The sequence below is a fragment of the Triturus cristatus genome, chromosome 5_2 (assembly GCF_964204655.1).
Source record: "Triturus cristatus chromosome 5_2, aTriCri1.1, whole genome shotgun sequence".
Classification (NCBI taxonomy): Eukaryota; Metazoa; Chordata; class Amphibia; order Caudata; family Salamandridae; genus Triturus; species Triturus cristatus.
Window position 1 is genome coordinate 392,804,280 of NC_140588.1, and position 23,254 is coordinate 392,827,533.

Genomic DNA, 23,254 nt, shown 5'->3' on the forward strand with positions numbered 1-23,254 from the left:
TTACTAGTGTATAGTTTACACAACTGTTTGCTTAATTTACCATGTATTTCACCGCTGTTGCATTGTTTCTACTGCCCCTGTATGTGCGCTCGCAGCAATGCTCTGCCTCGAGCGCTCTGCCGTTAGATGCTTTTAAGCCTCCCTCGCTTCCTCGTCAAGTTGTCTTCCTTTGTACTGTGGCTTGCATCACTTTTTAGGTCTAGCCTAGCGCAGCGCGCTTGTGTTGGTCTATGGGGAGGCTTCTTGTAAGCACACCCTACTTCCTACAGACTTCTCCGTGTGATGGTGTTCACATTTTATGGCCATTGTGTGGCTTTCAAAAATGAAAGAACGCAAATGACCAAAGGCGGGGGTATGTTCCGCCTTTTCTGTAATCGTTCACTCCCATGGCCTATGGGCCTCGGGAGTGAGCGGAGCAAGCAGGATCAGGTTACTAATTAACCCAGCGCGGTCGCTTCACTTTCGTGACCGCGCTTGTCTGCGCTTTTTAAATCTTGTTGAGAAAGGCACGATGTTTCAGAATATTAACCCCTTCAGTGCCCGCCCCTTTCCCCGCCCTGTGCCGGCTGTTGTATTAGCGGGCGGGGTCTATGACGAGCTGGACTCGTCATGGGCACAGCGCCACCGCGGCCCATGACGAGTCCAGCTCGTCATGGGCACTGAAGGGGTTAAATAAACCGCCTTAACATGCTGCCCATAACTTTGCTGAACTCAAACACCTTCCAAAGGGACGCCAAGGCCTCTCTCCTAATTAGCTGCAAAACGAGGCACGAATAAAGGATATCATGTGGTGCATGGTTGTGTTTATATTTATTTTTAAAAAAAAAAGTCTCCTATTTCGGAGAACAAATACCCTTAGTCTACTGGACTTTCGCAGTCAGAAGGGCTGGCAGTGCCTATTCACAGTGGGCTGACTTGTTTTACTTGTGTAGGGGCTTGCGTGCGCCCCTGTGGAAAGAAGGGACTGGTTTCCGGTTGTAGGGGGGATCGAGTAACATTTCTGTGCGGCTTCTGCAAACTTGTTCTTTGGGGAGAGGGTGCACAGTTGAATTTGACAGTGATTTGTGAATTTAGTAGTAGCCTGGGGCAAAGCTCCGGAAAGAAGGAGGGGGGGGGGCAGGCTGCGGTTGAAGGTGTGCGCCGACGACCGTTGGAGTCTGAGCAAGCTATAGCGCTTGACTGCTCACAGTTCATGCTTCTGAGGGGTCAGTGGTAGGGAGTGTTGGTTTTGTCGGAGATTGTTGTTTACGGACTCCCACGCTGGCTCCTGCTTGGTGTCTTCCTTTGAGTTTCTGCTCCGGCATTCTAGGTTAAGCTTCAGAGCTTTACTACTGTCGACCGTACTTATGTATTCAAGATCTTTCTCAGAAGTATAGAGGCCTGACCACAATGGCTTTTGTGTGAGAGCCCTGTGGCTGTACCGCTAAGTCTGGTCGCTCTGTACTTTTAAGACCACTTATTGAAAGCAAACTCCATGCTCGGTTGTGTGTGATGTTGTATTTTTTGAGCGTTGAATGTGGGGGGTGCATGGCTTCCATGGGTGCAGTGGCACCGGGGCCCATTGAGCCCTTATTTCCAAGATTGATAATTCATATAGTGGCTAGAGGGGACATTTCTTTCCTGTCAATGGGGACCGACATAGTGGCTACGCTACCGTAATTGTTGCTGCCTCTCATCTCCCCCTGGGTGTTGTGGTTGCTGCTGCCCCTTCTCTCCCCCAGGGTGCCTTGTATCCCAGGCCGTCCCAGGCTCCCTCGTCTGAGATCACCTCTCTGCGATGCCCTTAGGTAAAAGCATGCACAGACAGCGCGCTCGCCTGTAGATTACAGGGCTCAATATCCAGGCAGCTCCTGCACCAGCCTTTCAAATTACATGTCTGCCGGGCAGCGCCGCAGATCCAGACTGCTTCTGTGGGAGAGAGTGAACTTGGAGAGGCGACTGCCTTTGGCGTAGAGCTCCCCACGCAGCAGAACCAATATCGAGGCTCATCGTCCCTCACAAACTGAGCCGAGCGTGCTGGTGGCTGTAGCCTGCTCAACAAAACTATGACGTGCTGATTAATAAAAGACATTTAAGTCTAACAAGCTGAGGTGTTCATTTCAGTTAAGGCCAACATGTCATTTAAGACATTCTTTAAAAAATCATGGATAGAATTCTACATATTCGCATAGTAAAACGTTGTTGTTGCATCCCTCAAGCGCTATCGGTGATCGGCCATAAATGTTCATTAAAAGAGAAGACTGTTGGCTTTAAGGAGCGAGAAATCTGAGCTGTCAAACTTTCAGTGGCGCCTTGACAGCACGCGCTTGACAGGACTCTGGTGTACCTGGCCCAGTCCACGCGCAGTCTTTGCACCCGCTGCCGTCTGCTTCACATTGCCCTTGACAGGCGGATGACAGTACACGCTGCTGCCCAAATGCATCCAGGGAACATTTCGGATATTTGGGATACATAAGGAGCACTTGTCTGTCAGTGGCACATTGAGCCGGGATGATGTGGCAGGAAGGCAGAGCGGCCAGTCATTCCCACAATATATTACGGAATTTCGGTGAATATATATGCCGTCTCTTAAAGGCGTCTCTGCAACATAACAAGCAACCATTGGGACAGGCAGATAGAAGTTGCCAGCATTGAAAGGACAAAAAAACTTGCAACATTATTTATTGTTAATACTTTTTAATATGGTCGTTCAGTTGTACATAATGGTTTCTTGGTCATATAAAATTTTTATAAGGTAACAAATGCTTCTGACACTACTTTATTATAACTTTTCAGCATGCTGCAGACTTCTGTACTGCGCAGCTTAAAAACGTAGGCAAAGTCAATATCTCTGGCTAAACACTTATAAGGTCTCAAAGGCGAGACCTATTGGCTATGCCAATGCTTGTTTTTCTCTGATCTCAAAGGTTTTTTTTGCAGGCTGCTTAACAGTAGCGTCCTTTTCCTTCCCTCGACTGTAGTCTCTGACTGTGGCTAACGCCTCCCTTCCTCACACACCCTCTCTATCAGAATTTGGAGGTCTTTAATAAAATCCAGCCAAGCAAGGCTAGAAAAACCTCAATTTTTATGATGGAAGGGGGACCATCTGATAGCTACCTCCACTGGATGCCTCGATGTATGGAGACCACAATTACTGGGTGCATGTTGCCAGGGAGAGATAACAAAGTATTATAAAATACCATCTTCCTTTCTCTGGCCATCAGATAGGTGCCAGCCAGTCATTTGCTGTGCCCTGTGACTTGACACACGATGTACCAGGCGGCTACTTGTTTATGCTGGTCAATTTCCAGGAACATCGTCTTGTCTTACCAAAACTTTTAATTTTTACATGCTCTGATGCTACCTGTGTGATAGCAGCACTAGTCTCATTGCTAGCTTGGCAGGATGCACTATCCGACTGTCAGCCTTTTAGAAGCATAACCAGTGTATGTGTTGCTTAGTACCTTTTTTGTGTAATTTTTTTCATATTTTAAAGAACCCTTTCTGCAGATCGGAATTGTTTTTCAACAACATTTGAGGTTTTCAACTACTGCTTAATTTCTAGCACCGTTTGCAGTTTCAGTGCAATATGCATTGCTGCCTACTTAAAAGCAGACATAGCTCACTGGCGCACTCTGGTTCGTTCTCTGATATAGGGTTAAAAATGGTCTGCTGGTTATCGGCACCCCAGTGGAAGATGACCTCAAAGTCATAGCCCAGTGGGTGAATCATTATGTTCAAATCTTGTATGAAGCCTCCATGCTAATGTTTGAAATATTAGGGACACAGGGGTAGAAATCTAGGGAGTGGGCAATGCCACAGGTTCTTACGCAGAGGGAGAATAACTTCTTGAGATCACTGCTCCAACGTACCCCTATTTTACGACTTTTTCCCCCCAATGCTTGCCTTAAGCGTATTTGCGATATAACGTCCTTGAGACCTCTTCTTTACTCGGCCAGATTGTGGTCTACTCCTGGTTTAATCTCTTATTAATGGTTTAATTGAGATCCTGAATATTGACAAATCCCATTCTGTCTCCTGGCCATATAAACATTGCCTGGGGATTTTACATCCAGCTGGTTGCTGGTGTTCCCCCTTAACCATCAATAGGGCCTCGAGGAACGCCATAAAATCGGCTTATTGGTTTTATATCTTTGATCATAAAATTAGAACTGTAAAAGGAGGTAGCCTTACGGATGCTTTTTTGACTCACAAGTGCACTCCCTCTTTTGAATCCTAGCTGGGTGTAATAAACCCACAATTAGCCAAAACTCTTTACATTGCATTCTGATTTGGTAATTTATTCACAAGTAGTTTTACTAATAAGGGGAGGGTTCACAATGCAGATGACACGTTATGCCAAATTTGCACCAATGTTATTGAAGACACTAATCTTATAATATTTTAATGTCCTAAGTATAAACTAGCAATATCGAAATGGATAAATAGTTATGCACGAACTTGGGCATTGAACGCTAATTTATAGCATCCTGAGTGTTCCAAACAGGCACAAATACGTATCCCCATAGTCTTTAGTGCGAGTACATTTTTACCTACCGTATTTGTATTTTATGGGGTCTTTTCCTCGAAATATTAAACTATTTAAATTAATGAATGACAGTTGTATGACTGGACACCATAGTAAATGAGTCTTTACATCTGTGTATCGAACTGTTTATAGCCTCAAATTATTCTGTTTAGTTTTCATTCAACTTTAGAATTGCTCTGCTCTGAAGGAAAATCTATTTTTTGCCTAGTTCACTCACTTCTCTAATTGATTTTTTTTCTGGAAATCTGGTATTTGACCTTTAAATAGCTGGGGCCTGCTAACCATGCCTTAGCTTCATGTGCGGTTCCCATAAAGGAAAGCTATTTTACTATCCAGTTGTAATAACTTACACTGTGGTGAGTCAACTGCTTTTCTGAGCAAAAGTGTTGCACAAAATTAAATTATGGGCAGGGTCACTGGACTTGTACAAACCTGAGGCCACAGCATTTTCCACATCATTTTGGATTCGCCGCGCTTGCCACATCCACAATCTGCTGCATAATTTCCTGTTTCATGAATACAAAATTAGTTTCCACCTCAATAGCGTAAAAGTTACAGAAAAAATACCATTTAATGCTATACAGTGGCAGACCTTTTGCAAATGTTAACTGGTCACTTTTCTGTTACTGCGTTTTAGCTTTTGTTTGATGTCAGTTAAAATCACAAAATAGCCAAATAATTCTGCTACCAAATATCACATTATTCCACATAATTTAGTCTGCCAGTGCTGCTTAACTTCAGTTATCCTGATTGAGGTACAAGAGCCAAGGGAGTGCACCTTGTGAGAAATTGGGGGGGGGGGGGGGGGGTGGTAGGGTGTGAGTGAGCCACTCTCAAGCAACAGCCAAAATCCTTGTCCGCGTGAACCACAGTCACAAAATTAACCTGTGCTTAACCTTCAGGTAGCTCGGCACAAAAGCAGTCAGACTGAACATGGAGGCGAAGTGTAAAGTATTTTGCAGCACAACAGAAAGGAAGTGAAAACGCAACACAAGAAAAATGCCACACCAATATAGAAAAATAGATTGGCGTTTGATAAATTATTTCACACCAAAACCATAAAAGTCCAATCGGTAGAACCGGAGTTATGAATTTTAAATGTTGAATATACAATCTTGGAGAAGAACGTAGCAGGAGCTATCGCGAAGTCAGGACGACCGGCAATGCACCTTGGGCATAGCTCAACTTCTAAACCATGTTCGATATTTAATATTGCTTGGCTGATGCTCTGCTGCAGTGGTTACCAAAGGGCAATTCAAATATTTGTCTGTTCTCATGATGCGCACACACAGGAAAATATACTGTATATTAGACACATAGGCCACTAAATATGTAGTACCAATGGGGAACTAGTGCCCATTTTGCTTTGGGGACAATCATTATAGGCAATGGGATTTGCCTATGGCTTAAAGGGGGAGAATAATAAGGGGGCTTACTGGAGTGAATCTTGTGGGGTTTACTCTTTCCCTTAGTCACACTCTAGGTTTTACCCCAGTTAAGTACATTGTTCTCACCGGGCGGGCAACGCCTTGAACTGAGACAGCTTCCCGGGCGCGCACACAGCTGCACCGGAGTACTTCACAGGTCTTTAAAAGACCATTTGCTTGTTAATGAGGCTTTGTTGTTTTGTCACCCCTTCTTTTACAGCCTTGCATCGCCACTCTGCCTATTGCTGGAAGAATTAGCACTCATGGCAGTGTACAATGTATGGCCCCCATGTGCAGACAGTACGGCCTGACTCTAGCCCAGCTGACTGTATTTTAGTACACAATGAGTTACCGCAACCTCAGGTAAGTCATAGCAGCCCCACTCAGATGGAAGTGCACTTTGGGACACAGTGCTTGCGGTCATAGAGGTCTTGCCAGTTGGGTCTTCCTCAGGCCCAGTCTCAAAATCCTTCTCTCAAACAAGCAGGTGCCCACTGTGACTTGCAGCAGGGACACTGCTCCTGTTGAGCTCAATTTCGCTCGATGCTTTTTTTTTCCTTTATTTAATGTTCGACTGCATCAGATTGTCAAGATCTCTTTTTGCATGGCAGCACTGTCAGTGCTAGGTTGCTCATAGGAATTCTCCTTCTGGTGGATACCCGGACAACCTCAGAAAAGGTGTTTGTTGATTTGTCATCAACTGGGTAGACTGGTCTGGGCCTCCAAACTGTCTCGAAGCAGGTCGCATACTGACAAGCGGTTTCTGTGCCATCTTTATACTCCAGTTGCAGACAGTCCTTGTGGATGTCAGCACTTCAGTTCTGTGATCGGTTCTGGGCAGTTCTGCACCTTGCAGATTTCCACGTAGACTGGTCCAATCATGGTCTTTGTGATTAGTTTGAGCAGGAAGGCAGTGGGGAGATGGTAGTCTCCTTGCAGGACCAACCCGAATCAAGTGTCTAAAGGCAGGGAAGGATGCCCCACTTTTATGTTTGTTACCTTATGGGGGTTAGCATCTCCCAGAGAACAGTGGGCCAGGAAGGGGAGGGAGGTGCACCCTAGCTTCAAAGGAGTCTTTGGTCTCTTTTCCTAATTTCATCAACACACCTCTGTCTGACCCACTGAAAAATAACCTTGGAATGTTCTAGGTAGTGAAGGGGGGGGGGAGCTACAATATACATCTGTCTAGGCTCTCTCTGAGCCTTCATCCTAGTTACCACCAAACTATTCCTGACACAAAAGGAAACGCATGTAGGCTGTACCCATGTGCATTGTTTATGCTCCACACGTCCTTCACGTATTGCATTGTGCACACATGAAAAATCTAAACATGAAAACAGCTAAGTAACAAGTCGTAGGGGACTGGCAGATACATTTAAAATATGGGATGGTAAGCTTCTCTCTAAGGCAATTAACAGGAAAAAGGTCAGCCCTGCATTATAATCACTTCTCTGCCACCACTGTCAGTCCACTATAGCCCAGAAAGATGACCGTAATCTTCTTTAAGAAAGGGGTGCACTTGATGTGCCCTCCATAGCACAGAGTCCCACTTTGGGTCTTAATCCAGATAATAGAAAGGCTTCGGTACACATGCATGATCATTGTGTGTGCTGAAATAGGGATCAAAAACACTACAGCTTGCCGTGTGTCTTTAAACCTGGAGTGCAGGCAGTCCAGAGGCATGAAGGGGACCATTCTCCCTCTGAGCTCTTACAAATCTGTTGCACTGGGAAGACCTTTTGTATGCAGCTTATTTGCAAGCACTCGTTTGAAAAATCCTCTCCATAGAACCATCAAACATAATATTACTGAGCACCTTGTGGAACAAAACTGCTCACAAAAGTACCGACCATAATTCTCAATCCTTTCAATGCATGACAGACCAGAAACGTGATGTGTGGTGAGTGTGCTAGCGTTACGTGCATGGAGGTAGAACGGGAGTTTCCGGTTTCTCTGTGGTAGCTTGTTTCTGATACATTTTATTCCACTGTTTTGGGGACTTTATTGTACAGCGAACACACTCATGCAGCTATTGACAGTTCACCTTTTTTGGGCATTACTGTCCTCCTTGCTCACAGTGGATGATTTTGCCACAATCAATGAGTTGCTGGACGCGCCGTAAAACCAACTCACAACCCCCGAGGTCTATTTAAACGCGCCACATAGTTGATATATCACGCGGCCCACTCGCCGGCATTGGCGCGCTGCTAACGATCACCGCACCCCCTCAACGCATTCCGTTACCGGAAGGTGTGCGCACCGTCCCGCGATACAGGGTGTGGACACAACGTGGAACCCACACACCACCCCCCGAGGTCTATCAAGACGCGCCCTAACGTTGCTGGGCCGTGCCGCTTAAACGTGAAACCGGGGCACTCCCATTGCTGTTGCATAGCAACAACACGCGTGAGGCGTGAATACATGTTAGGATTGAATACATGACCTGCCGTCCATCGCTAACTTGCACTCAATTATTTGCATAACAGAAACTGCGCATAGACAGGGATCTATACAGCCAATGCTCGTAAAGCCACAGTTCTAAATTGTCTTCGATTTTTTTTGGACTTCCCTGTCAACATCTAAAGCCTGACATGGTGACGGTACTGACTGTTCACCCATAAATGCTATAGTCACGATAAAGGTTGCCTCATGTAGGCGGACAGAGTAGCAATAGTACAGCGGTAATACACAAAATGCGTCAAGACGTAAGAAACCGTCAGTACATGTTATTGTCATGACCTACGATTGAGTTGATGGCCTTCAACATGCTGGCCAAGGACGTTTCTAACTGTCGATAAATAACAAGATCGGCATCGAACACTGTCATGACTGCCAAAAATAGAACTCTCCCTCGTCAACATCTCACATGCTGGGCTGACCCACGTGCTTCTGCCGCCCGGGATCAGCGCACGACGCCACCTTGTCCCAACAGGGACGATCCACGAGGCCAAATTGCATCACAATCGGCACCCGCGCCTCGCAGCAGGCGGAATACTCCGCACAAACAACCAAGTCAACAGAAATCCCAACCCTTTGTACGCGAACACCGCCCGACATCGAATTGTAAGTAAACCCATACAGCGCGTTGCAAACCTCCCGAAGCGCGGGCGTGCAATACCAGGGGGGGTAGTAGGCCCGCCACTATCGCTCGCGCTCTAAAGGGGCTTCCCCTAATAGCCGACCGACCCACGTGGACCGACCCAACCGGAGGCAGTGTTCAAACGGGGATGACCCACGAACCCAAACTGCACCACAATCGGCACACGCGCTTTGCAGCAGGCACATGAAACCCTCCGCGCGGTGCTAGCGGGCAGAAGCCACAGGCGCCGACAGCTGCCCGCTCTCGCTCTCTTGCCCCACCAAGTTTCACTTGACCATTGCTGCCGCGCCTAACCCCGCTGACCCTGGATGGATTCAGTAAAAGGACCCCACGCGGAAACAATTCTCACCCGCAGCACAAGCCGCCTCACGCAATATACCTGAAATCGGACTCAACGCGACAGAACATTAAAGGAGAGGCTCGGCGCCTCGCCATACGGCACAAAACCACGCCGCCAACACACTGCCCCCCTCCCCCCCCCACAAAGGCAGGGGCAGGACATGTCAAGAACTACGCGACGAGCCCACAACGCGACCCGCTCTGGAACCCCACGTCCAACACGGAAGCACCGCGCCGGGCATGGCCAAAGTGGGAGAAACAAGGTGAGGAAGACAGAAATCGGCAATGGCCCCTCCTGGCCTGCACTCACCGCGATTAAAGCCGGTCCCGACGACGCACGACCCACAAGGCGAAAATACGCGTGTCGAAGCTGGAGCGGCGCGCAGAAAACAGAGGAGGAACTGGGCGAGAGGGCCGCCTAAGTAGGGGGGGCAAGCCTCGCCCCCCACCCCCAACGGCCCGCCTCCATCTGCACACTATTGGGAGGTCTCCTCCCTGGGGGAAGGCTGCGACGGGCGGCCACTAGAGGGCTGCCCTGCTGATGTCCCACTGCGTGGGACGCGGGCAGCGGCATTGCTCACAGTGGATGATTTTGCCACAATCAATGAGTTGCTGACAGCGCTAAGGAAAACAAAATCAGAGAAAGATATGATGATTCAAGCAGCTTTGACAATGCTCCTCCAGGACTTTTGCCAATTGATCCTTTGTCCTGGAACTGTTCAAGCGAGAACCTCTTGACAAGAGGCTGGGATTATCTGATCTTTGCAACAATGCCAATAATGGTGGAAGGTGCAAGAATGCAGATCCAGTAAAGTCCACTAAAATATACCCTTTCAGTTCTTAATTAGGTCCAAGAGCCTCCTCATGGTGACCAATCACCTCATAGAGATTGGTTTTGGTGGACTCCTACACTGCACACGTACGAACATGTAGAGACCGATATTTTTTAGACTTTTGGCATCACAGCATGCTCTATGCTGTGTTGCAAAGGAAAGGATCACCCTTACCCACTGTGGCTTCTGAGAAGCGTCTGGTGTGCTAGGGAAGGGGCGGGTAAAAATAGTGCCTTATCATACAGTTGCATCCTGTACAGTCACCAGAACAGTTTGTGTGTAAAATTACTTGTGTGAATTAGTGATGCCTATGGTCATAACCGATGAACTAATGATTTTGCACTTAAAATTATTTGATTATTTTGTTTAGAAGTGTGATTAATAATGTAGTATAGTTATGTTATATTTTTGTGCGAGACACCATTTATTTGAAATGGGTTTAGTGTCTGGTGTTCTGCTTATCTTGCACCTGCACTCCCCTCCTCCCAATCTGTGACCCGCTGCAAGTCGTCTTCTCGTTTCCGCGGAGCACAGAGTGCTATGATGCAAAAGGTCAAATGTGTTAAAAAGCTTGTATTGTGAATGAAACTTTCTCTTGTGTACCTGATAATCATTTTCCATTTTGAAGGGTTTCCGCTAGAAGTTCTGATGCAGGCACGCAGAAGAACATAATTCTATGAGCTATTGTTTGAGAAATTTTTTATATTATGTTGTACATCTCTAGAAAGCTGAGAAAGCAAGTGGAAAATGTCTCTTGCCTTAAAAATGGGTTAATGCTAAGCAATTTTATTAATACAAAATTGTTTTTGATTTGCCAATGCAATGTAACCATGATCATACCATGCTGAATCTGCAGTTTTGCTAATTGTTATGCTTAGATTGTATATAAAACTTACAATTTTTGAAGGTTCAGTGGTGACTATTCATATTCAATCCCCACCCTCCCCCATCCCAGGCTGTCCAATTTTTTTGAGACTTTCTTTTCCTCACTTAGGATGCTGTCAGTGCTCTCAATGAGTTTGACACACAGAATCTGGAGAGATCTAACCTCCTAAATAGGGGTTTTATTATGATTTTATGATTGTGTTATGCATCTGAGCCTTCATGGCAAGCAATGCATTTTTTGTATCAATTTATATGAACAATTCTGTAATCTTTTTACACTTTATTTTGGTCTAGGACTCACTAAGATTGTTTCTATGTTGAATGCTACTCTGCTAGATAATTTGGACAGTATCCTAAATAACTGGATTTATAACCACACCAATTTAGCATTAGAATATATTTATCTGATTTTTATCTTGAAGCAGAGTTTTGATTGCATTTTAGTGCAGTGGAACCTATTCACATGTGGGAGCCAAACCCCAATTTTTTACTTTAGGCAGTTCGGCTCTGACATCTCTCTCGTTGAACTAGCGGCAAGATACTACCCTCCCCTTCAATAACTCAATTTTCATGCTCGGACAGATCGTGGCAGGAGTGCTACATGACATACCAGAGAAATGTTGTCACAATGCAGTAACCTTGTGCTCTGAACCCTATTGGAGCAATCAAATAAATATATTCCCTCATAGCCATATCACTTTCAGAAAAATGTAATAATTGCCAATTTAACTCGTCTATTAATTCACAATAGTGACAAGAAACATGAATTATTTTCATGACATTTATAATTTTGTCTTAAATGTATATATCTTTTTTTTACTTGTTTTTGCTTTTTTTTTTTAACCAAACTAAATGATCACAATTTATACACAATACAAAAAAGAAACATGGTTATTTACAAAAAAATATTTTTCCATATCCACAATTACGTACAAAATAGAAAAATGTCCCTATAAATGACTCAAATAAATACAAACATACCACATTCATTCAAAGCATCCATACTCTCACAAAAATTCATACAATCAACATCTGTTCATCGGAAAAGATAATGTGTGACAAATAACCCTTCTACAACCAATCAGATGTACTATTACAGAGCAAAACAGCTCAGTAAGCGGTCGACGCGCGTTTCGGTGGTGTGAGAAGATGATTCGACCACCTTCATCAGGACCTATACAGAGTTCAATTCCATCCGTAACATAGCAGTCAAGGGACAAGATCATAAGGGAGGAGATGTTTTCCAAAAGTTCATTCGCCAATAGCTCTAAAATGGCGTCCACCACTACGTTCAGCCAATGGGGCCTTTATGTCTATCTGAGGGAAATTCCTATAATAGGAATATATCAATTCATTTCCTTGTTTTAAAACTCCAATCAGATGTACAAATGATCAATAGAGGGTCCGAACTGTTCCAAATGATTGAAAGTGAAATTCTCTTCTAATCCCTCTTCAGTATTCTTGATAATCAAGCCATGCCTCGTTTCAATGCCATACTTTGGCTTGAATGTTGTAAATATTCTCATCAAATCCAAGGCTTCGACTCCTCCACGTAGCAGCCCTCACGTTATCCAGATGGAATTCATTAAGTCAATCAACTTTGTTTCTCACCACACCAGTGACCACATACACAGTAATATGAGGGCCACTGGTAGAATCGTGAAAGGGAAATGGGATACAAAATAAAACAGAGACACCAGTCTCCACCACTCTAACTCATCCCTTCTGTTGTCAGTGTTGTCTTTGGTGTATAGTGCACATCTACAAATCAAAGAGATATCTTAAGCAACATGGCATTATGGATAACATGTAATGGTAATGGTGAATGAATATACCATATAACTGTGTAACAAACCGTGAACTTGGATGGGAGACTGTTAATTCCTGAAAACTAAACATATAAAGAATGAGTAACATAAATACTGGTGCTGCTCCTATAGATTGATAACTACCTCAAGCTTCATCACTAGATCTCTTATAGAAGATACATGACTTCAGTAGAACGGCAAAATAATCAACAATGTTAATATTCTGTTAACTGTTTAATTCATATGCTTTTATTAAATGCCCAATAACTTGTGCATAACCTTGATATAGCTATAGACAGTGCAAATAGTCCAGCCTAAGAAGCCCTTCCTGTTCTGTCGCAGGAAAACCCTTAGTACAAATTAACCACCCTAAGTCTTTGAACTATTTCTTGAACATTTATCTGAACGGTTCTAAATTTGTGTTCATCAACAACACGACTTGTCTGAATAGGTATCTGTATTCAAACCGTCCCTCAGTACAGATCCTTGGGAAGTAACAGGTCTTCGCGATGAAAATCTGAAGTCTCAACTTTAGCCAGGTCTTGGCTGCAGCAACATTGTAGTGATTTGCTTGGCAAAAACAACATGCAACCACAGGGAAGTTACACCAATATTCCAGACTAGCCACTGTCAATCCAGCATATGCAAGTGTAGCAGTAGTGCGCTAAATTGCATCCCTATTCCCCTCCGGAGAGAAATAGTGCTCACTCTGTCGGAGCTTATATTTTTATCCATTGCTGACCTACTGATGTCATAACCAATGAACTATTGATGTTGCACTTAAAATGATTTGATTATTTTGTTTAGAGTGTGATTAATAATGTAGTATAGTTATGTTACATTTTAAAGCCATTCGACATTTGTTCACCCTGCAGAATGCTCTACATCAGTGGTAGCTAAAGTAGCTCCCTGAGGACTTTATTTATTTCAGCTTTACAGGATATCCACATAAGATAAACTATGAATAAAAATTGAATATTTTATAATTTCAAGTGTGTTAATTTCATGAAGGACTGTTTAGTTTGTAGTAGTATCTCTGAATCATGGGATTCCATGCTTGTTTATCTTGGAACTGGCCTTTCCAATTGAAACTGTGGTGCCTGGCTTTGAGGCGCCATACCATACGGTTGTTGCCTAAATATACAGCTTCTGCTTACAGGAAGAAATCGTCTTTTAATTCTTAAGAACAATACCCCAATATTATTTGGATCTCTGTAGTGGTGGGGCATGGCCACTGGGCTGCGTGGCGCTGTGTTGAAGAGGAACTTGAAGTTTTGCACAGCAATCCTAATTGAAACTAAAACCTACAAAAAACATATTCGGGCTGCATTTTAAGTTGTCATGAAATGCATCTCAACAGTCAATTAAGAAGCAACTTGTTCCCACAAATTATGCCCTACATGTGGGAAATTGTCAAATCCTAAATGTCACTCTACTTGCAGTAATTCTTGAAAGCCCAGAATATATGAATAATAAAACTGGTATTTTTTTCTATTTCTAGGATGGGTCTTGATTGGATTGGATTTGGTTATGCAGCATTGGTGGCTTCCGGGGGAGTAGTTGGTTATGCAAAAGCAGGTAAGTAACTGTTTGACGTTAATTTCCATCGATTGTGCCAAATAGCTGCGAGTTGCATGTTAGGTACTGGAGTCATGCATTTGAGGTTGGGATGCACAAGCTGGTTTTAAGTTAGCATTGAAGATTCCTATCTCTGTATGAAACTATGCATCGTAGGACCTCACGGGGGTTCTTTTCAGTATTCAAAATACTATTGAGAACGCTCACTAAACTCCATTCTTATAAAAATATCGAAGTGCATTTATTTAAACTCTTTGATGCACTGGACGTTTGTGATCTTTGTACAAGCCAGGGAGCACCATACATAATGGGTATTTACAGTAGGCAGTTCAGTCAGAGGGGAAGAATGTAAATGGGTCAGGAATGCATCATCACTTACATGGATTTAGAGAGAGCTCGAGTGGGACATACAGGAGGACTGGATAGCAAGGGCTGTGGCAGAGTTGTGGACAGATGAGTGAGTGGGGTAGGAAGGGGTGGGAGTGGTAGCTTTTCAGGGGATGTCCATCATTCTGGTGTTTACCCAGTCTCGAGGTGCTGTTAAAGAGATGCACACCAGTAGTTGCAAAGGTTTTTGTGGAAAATGGATCACTGCCATACACTGTTGTAACCTTTTGTAGACTAGATGCAAATGTATTTTCACTCTGTGTGGACTGTGTTTTCCACATTGAAGGTGTAGATGGCAATGTGTGTCTAGGTTTACTTTACAAATTACAAAGTTAATCCACTCTCACAGCTCACACTGATCCTGCCTGCTTCCGTATCCGTAGGGTACATACAATAGAAGTTTGCTTCAAGTTTGACCAAACAATCTAAGCCACATAGCTATAAAGATACTAAGAACCTGCTACTATTAAAGTTGTTTATTTAATACAAATTGCATGTTAATCTCGTAGCTGTGAAACTCTGCATTAGAATATTCGTATCGGTGGTCCTGTTTTTCCCTCTTGGTGTTTTTGACTATTTACAGATATAGGAATTCATTTTATGTTTCTGACTTGTACTTTTATTTCTTCCAGGTAGCGTGCCCTCGTTGGCTGCTGGCCTTCTCTTTGGGAGCTTAGCTGGTCTCGGTGCTTATCAGTTGTCGCAGGATCCCAAGAACGTGTGGCTTTCTCTGAGTAAGTGTACTCTACTGAAGTGAGATAATCTAGTACTATTTCTGCGTCTATGATACTTTCCGAGGGAAGAACAGCGTTCCTCTCTTGAGCGACGTGCACTTATGCCACTGAGTTCTTGTGATGGTACTCCGCAGTTGTGAAATTCATTATTGCTTTCTTAAATATCTTGAGGCATTGGCTTTTTACCTGGTGTGAAACATCTACTGAACTGGAAGCGCCGTATTTCAGGATTTTCGCCTGGATCATGAAAGAAAGTCTTCTAAAGTGGCTGGGGAATCTTCGGTCATGACCCTTAACCCGCCTGCCAAAAGCTGCACTTTTTGTTTTCTATTTTTTTTCCCTTTTTCGTGTTTTTAAAGGGTTGGGAAAAGTAAATTCACACAAAAAAGCCTGTTTTGGAATGCGGGATCAAACATCTAAGCAAACAAACATTATGATCAAATACAGTATAACGGGCACACTCGATCCAGCAGAAGCTTCTATAGTGCAGATATACAACAGAAATATTTATTTGAAAGATGGTAAAAAGTCAATCTGTTTAGCCAGGTTACAGGGGTATGCATCCACCTGAGAGACATGCACTGGCTCCCCATCAACAAGAGGATAACCTTCAAGCTCCTCACCCACGCACACAAGGCACTCCACAACACTGGACCAGCTTACCTCAACAGCCGACTCAGCCTCTACACCACCACCCACCAGCTACGCTCTGCGCCCTCGCCCCCCCGCAACCGAAGTGACCGCTGGCGGCAGATCATTCTCCCACCTTGCCGCCAAGACATGGAACACTCTCCCCATCCGCCTGCGGCAGACCGAAGACCTCCTAACCTTCAGGAGACTCCTCAAGAACTGGCTCTTTGAGCAGTAGCAGCGTTCTCCCCACCCCCTCCAGCGCCTTGAGACCCTCACGGGTATGTAGTGCGCTTTATAAATGCTATGATTTATTGCTGATTGATTGCAAAGGAAGTGATGTAAGGTGCAACCAGCCCCCAACACTTCATGATAAAATACACAAAGGAACAGGCATATACTACTTTTTAGGTCTTGCTTAACACACTTTTAGCTATGGCCTATTGCGGATAATCCCAGTATTTATATTGGGCTTTGGGTTAGCCCTTTTCTCACCATGGGTTGTTTTTTTGTCCTTCTCATTTGCTTGTTTTTTTATTCATGACTTTCCTTTCTGTTCTTGTTTGTCCTGCCCCTGGAGCATAGCTTCATTATCCTTTTCATGACTTGTATTCTCTGACTGCTTTCATTCAGGAATCTTCTTTTTACTTTTTCTATCAGCGCTCCATAGGAATGCATGTATTTTATTGTTTACACCCTTGTGTTCTTCCCATGTCAGATCCCCACACTGCACACTGTTTTGCTCTCTTGTACCACCTGCTCGTTAGTTGCCTCCCTCACCACTCTTTCCAAGTTTTTCTGTATTTCGTCTTTTAAAATTTATTCTTCCTCTGTTGCTCCTGCTCCTTCCCATGACTTATTTTTTTTTTTTTATTAATTGAATTATTATTTTTAAAGTACTTGGCAGGTGCAATTTACTACTGGGATGCTGGTTTCACTTTGCTTCACTGTCGCATGTTTTCTTCTTAGCTGTAGAATGGCTGGACATAAACAGATAATGAGCAACAATGATTCCAGTCACAATCCACATCTTTTATTGCTACATATTTCCAGCTACCACATACTACTTCCAGCAAAAATAAACTGAACCAAAGTGAATTAGTTTTCTCTTCAGACCATAGAAGCGTGAGTGTTCAAATATTCCGGTGGATGCCCAGTTGTAAAAGAGGAGGTTGTAACCCAAGCATATTTCTTTAAGTTTTCAAAATCTTTTAAGAGATCTTTGCTAGTAAAGAGATGGTAATTTATTACGCCAGGCATCGGATAAGTTCAGATAAAGTAAAGTTTTAAAGAAGCCAGTCAGGGTTTGGAGCAGGGGTCTCCAACCTTTTCTGTACTGAGAGCTACTTCTGATCAGTGAAAATCATTGTGAGCTACTGAAGGCAAAACAACTCGCTCATTGTTACCAGACACCCTCCACACCCAACTTCATTGACTTTAAGCCTATTGTCCATAGAGCCAGCTACTCTGGTTTTGAACAAAATTCTTTTGGATTAGGGGCACTACGACAGGGCTGTTGTGTGTCAGTGAGAGCTTGGTCTTTGAGGATGTATGAACGTGTGCTTATGGATGGAATAAATGTGTATGGGTGAATGAGAGACTGTGTTGTATGTACTTGCCGCAAAGGACATACCTTTCAGAGATGTGGTGCCGTTACATTTATAACTGACAATAAAGCCATTTTCTAAGTGGGAGAAATTTAGGGCCAGATGTACGACGTGCAAAATAGCGCCTCGCAAATTGCGAGTCTTTTGCGATTTGCAATTTGCGAGACACTATTTTGCATGTATAACAGTGCGTTTAACACTGTTTGCGATTCCCAATGGGGTCGCTAATTGCGAGAGGCTCATGAATATTAATGAGCCTTTTGCAAATTGTGAGCCCATTGGGAATGGCAGGCCCTCCCAGATATGGTGGCCTGCTGGGCTCAGCAGACCACCATGTCTGGAACTGCTTGTAAATACTGCAGTTTTAGAATGCAGCCAGTTTCCCTTCAAAGAAAAAGGGATGCATTTAAAAACAAAAAAGGAAATGAAACGTATTTGTTTCATTTTTTAAGGGCAGGTAGTGGTCCCTGGGACCACTGCCTGCCCTTAAAAAAATATCTTGTGAGCCTGCCACAAATGGGAAGGGGTCCCCTGGGGACCCCCTCCCATTTGCGATCTATTACCTCCCTCTTGAAGAGGGTGGTAATTTGCGAGTTTTGCAACCGCAATTGCGGTCGTAGAACATTCGTACATGGGTTACAGAGTCGCTATTCGGAAGGGAATGTCCTTAAATTGCAAAATTGTGTTAGTACATGGCCTTTCCAATTTTAGCATGCGCAAACGTGTCGCTAACCCGTTTGCTCATGCTAAAATTGGTCTTACATCTGGCCCGTAAAGTGCAGAAAAATGTTCTGCAAAAATGTTCCATAATATTGAAAATTTTTCTGCAGTTTACATTTCTCTCACTTAAAGAAATGGCTGTATTTTTGAGGTCTAAAAAAGACATTGTGTTTACCCGCCACTGGGAGCAAGAGGCCTGCTGTGTGTAAATGCAAAACATTATATATATATTACATAAGACAGCCATTTGTTTCAAATGGAGGAATTTAAAGTGAAGAAACATGTTAATAAAATAAGACGCAATTGGCTTTTTGAAACTGTAGAAAAACAATAAGACTTAATGTTTCATAAAAATATTTTTCTTGACTTTAAATCTTCTCCCATGTTAAAAAAAAATATATATTGTATTTTTCAGTTATTTTTTTATTTAAAAAAAAGTTTTAATTAGATTTTTATAATAAAACAAAATATAGCACATTCCGATAGGTATACAAAACTGCAATCTTTACTTAAAGCTGCATATGGGCAGAGCAGAAGTCACAGCAACATAAACACAAGAATAATATTCCACTCCATATATAAGCTAAAGATGTAAGTACAAGCGCATTGTACATAGAGTATTGTATACTTATAGATGGTTATGACAAATATATGAAAACCATAAGAAGATAAAAGTAAGAAAATAGGAAGAGAAAACAAAAGATAGAAGACAAGAGATAAATAAGTAACTAATCTGATAGAAAAGCAACTAATAAAAAAGGAAGACAAAAGAATCTACATAAAACAATGTAAAGACCTACTGATTTAACTGAATATTATGTCTAAATACATATATCAGAAAAAAGAGTTCTGCAATAACATTTAATGAAATTAATACTTGCGTTGGTCCAACAATTTATGCATTTTAAGAAAAATAATCTTTTAGAGACATTACCTATGAAATGATCAGTGGTTTATGTGTGGTAAGGTATATATCTAAAATATTCCACATAGATCTGGTCGAAGGTTTCCACGGAGAATTCTGTAAACAATATTATCTGCACCCCTGAGATGAATTATCCAGTTCATCCACCCTTTATATGCGGTCTTATGTGTATCTTTGCAATTATTTAGTACTATTTGTATTGGTGATGTGAGTAAAAGGTCTAATAGGGCTTTATCTGCATCATTACAAGCATCAATCATTAGAAAACCAGTTGTTAAAGTGGAACATTTTCTTTTTAACTTGCATTTAAATAAGTTTGAGGGAAAATCAAAAACGTTGTCCCAAAAAGTCGACACAGCCTTACAATGTAAAATAAGATGGTCTAGATCGCCAGTTTCTTCCTTACAATTCCAGCAAATAGGGTTATCGCAAAGATGTTATGAATGCAGCCGAGCAGGCGTCCAAAATACTTTGTATAACAACCAAAGTTTAGTTTTGGACAAAACAGGTGACATTTTATTATGGGTTGTAGAACCCCAAAGTTGAGGCCAAATAGATTCTGGTAGTGGGTTAGAAGAAGGTCTCTCCCAAAAGGCTACAAGGTTTTTGTTGAGATTCGAGGTTTTAGGGCGAAGAAGTTTGTAAATGTGTGATACTTGATGACCTAGCTTATTAATCTGTGACACAAAAAGTGGTAAAGATGGGGAAGAATTATGTAATTTGGCTTTAGATATTGCCGCTCTAACTTTAAATTTTTTTTATAAAATTCAATGTTGTCTAATTTGTATCTGGATTGAAGCTCTGCAAACATAATGGGATATGATGAATGTTCTAGCTGGTGTGGGAAGAATATACCCTTGTTGATCCAAGTGTCAAAATTTAAACTTTTCCCTTTTTATAGAATATTACGATTAAACCATATAGATTCCATCTTGGATCCCTTAATGCTTGAATCTAATTTCTTGTCTACCTTTAGTAGTGCCTTTTTCATATTTTTAAACATGGATTTAGACCAAGGTAAAAAAGTTTGATTAGAGGTAAGTAGGGCAAGGGGGGTTAAGGTTCTCAAGAATAGCTTTTTCAACCACACCGGGGTGTAATTGTTAGGAGGCGAGATCTAATAAGAGCTCTGTTTGGCCAAAAATGCTGTTTGATATAATTTAAAATCGGCTAAGTTAACTCCACCCAAATATTTCTCTAGCCTTAATTTTTTTATTCCAATTCAAGCCTTCTTGCCTTGCCATAAAAAGTTTGAGAGAAGGATGTCCAGCTTATGATAATTTTCTGTCGGGATAAATGGGAGCATAGAGAGAAGATAATTAATCTTGGGTGTAATCATCATTTTGATGGTTTCTATTTTCCCCCACCATGTATTGAATTTTGGAGACATGAGTTAAGAAGCTTCGTTACCTTTTCCTCTGTTATTTTTTCTTTGTGATGGAGTGTATCATGTAAATCACTACCAAATTCGACACCTAGGTATTTTATGTGTCCCGGTTGCCAAACCAGGCCTGAATTTCCTAAAGTTTCTTTGGAACAATGCACATTCAGAGGTTTCACCTCCGACTTTTCTCTATTGAGTTTATATGTTTATATCCTGAGTGTATGGAGTAGTCCGCTATTGTCATCATCAAAGCTTCAATTGAAGGACCCGGATCTTCAGCTACAATCAATATATCATCCGCGTAAGCAGCTAATTTAACCTGAGTGTTATTAAACCCTACTCCCTTTATAGCTGTATTCATCTTGATGTCTTGGATTAAGGGTTCTAATGCCAGAAGGAAAAGAGATGGTGAAAGAGGACAACCTTGTCTTGTGCCTTGTTGTAGGAGAAAAGGCTCAGAGAGAGAGCCGTTAATCGCAATATGTGCCGAGGGCAATAAGAATAAGGCCATGACCATATTTATGGAGGATTCCCCTAAGTTAAATAAATACATGCATTGTTTAAAAATGACCATGAAACTCTGTCAAACGCCTTTTCAGCGTCCAGAGAAATTGCTATTGTAGGATTTTGTGTAATCGCTGCTTGTTCCAAAACCTGGCATAACAAGCAAGTGTTATCATTGGACATACGGTTTTTAAGAGAGCCAACCTGAGAATTAATTATCAAATCTGGGAGGACTGTGTTAAGTCTTGTGGCAAAAACTTTGCATGCGTTTTACAATCCACATTAATAAGATAAATTGGTCTATAATTTTTAGGTAATAGGGAGTCCTTCCCTTCTTTAGTCATAACTATTATGTTGTCTTCTTTCATAGAGTTAATTGTCTGACCTATATTATCAAATACTTTTAACATAGTTGGTTGCAATAAATCTGTAAGTGTTTTATAGAAAGTGGCAGTAAATCCGTCAGGGCCTGGAGCCTTGTTGCCTTTCAGGGATTTAATAGAGTTCAACACTTCTAATGCACGGATAGTTTTCTCTAAAGTTAATTTATCTGTTTCAGTCAATTGGGACAAGTTCAACGTATTCAAATATTGGTTACACTCGTCTAACTTTAATTCTTGATCATTTTTATATAAGACCTCATAGAAGGTTTTGAAGGAGTTTAGTAAATCCTTTTGTTTAGTATTTGTTCGATTATTAGCATCTTTAATTGATGCGATTACATTTTGGTTCTGTTTGTTTGAGATAAGATGCCAACATTTTACCGGCTTTGTTGTCACAAACTTTGAGGGCTTTCAATTTGTTCACCCATACACCCGCACGTTTACTCAATTTTATTCTATTCATATTTCTGTTTCGTTAAAAGGCTTAGAATATTAAAGTTTAATGAGTTGGCATGTAATGACTCCTGGCTTTTAATTTCACGTTCCAACTTAACTAATTCAGAGTTAAGATTTTTATTGATTTTATTTTTTGTTTTAATTTCAATGATGACCCCCCTGATTGTTGCTTTCAGTGCGTCCTAAAGGGTGTTTACGTTAGTCTCTGGGATATCATTATGCTTAAGATATTCAATAATGGCCTCCTCAATTTTCTTTTTGTTTTCGGGGTCAGATAGGACGTAGTTATTAAAACACAATTTTTTGGGTGAAGGTTTATTATGACAGCCCCCCAATTTAACACTGATGCATGAGTGATCAGACACTAGCTTGGGCGATTTATATCAGAGTGATCAATTAGATGAGTAAATGAACTGGATATTAATATGTAATCTATTCTAGTATAGGAATTATGTGGGGCAAAGTAGAAGGTGTAATCCCTCGAGTCTGGATGTTGAAGGCGCCAAGTGTCTTTAAGATTAAATTTAGTATATATGTTTTGGACTATGCCGTGTGATTTCGTAACATGATATTTACATGTAGATTGACGATCAATCAACGGATCCAGTGGAATGTTGAAGTCACCACCAACTATGATGAGATCATATTGGGGGAGATTCTCTATAGTAGATGAAATGCCCTCCCAAAATTTTGGATCATATGTGTTAGGGCCGTAAATATTTACGACATGAATGGAATCTTCCCCTTTCTTCAAATTATTGATCAATAATCTACCTTCATCGTCCTGTGATTGTGATACTAGGGAAAAGTTGCCTTTCCTTGCAATTAGGGTGATCACTCCCCTCTTTTTATGATCCGCCGGTGACCATGAAAGTTGTGATATCCAATTATGCTTAATAAATGTAGTATCTTTTTCAGATAACTTTGTTTCCTGTAATAATATAATATACCCTTTAGTTTTTGCTAAATCAAAAATTATCCGGCGTTTAATCGGATGGTTAAGCCTCTTGACATTTAAAGAAACCA

The 23,254-nt window shown here is 42.0% G+C and overlaps 1 protein-coding gene across 2 annotated transcripts in view; it reads left to right on the forward strand.

The window, feature by feature from the left end:
• Positions 1-23,254, forward strand: part of TMEM14C (transmembrane protein 14C) — a 49,810-nt gene that overhangs the window by 1,523 nt on the left and 25,033 nt on the right. Inside the window, exons 1-3 of one of the 2 annotated variants that reach the window (XM_085607266.1) lie at positions 6,181-6,318; positions 14,422-14,498; positions 15,518-15,619. In XM_085607266.1, the coding sequence (XP_085463392.1) occupies positions 6,299-6,318; positions 14,422-14,498; positions 15,518-15,619 (199 nt within the window). In that variant the 5' untranslated portion in view covers positions 6,181-6,298. Of the gene's footprint in view, positions 1-6,180; positions 6,319-14,421; positions 14,499-15,517; positions 15,620-23,254 lie in introns of those variants that run through there. The other variant, XM_085607267.1, reaches the window with a different exon arrangement.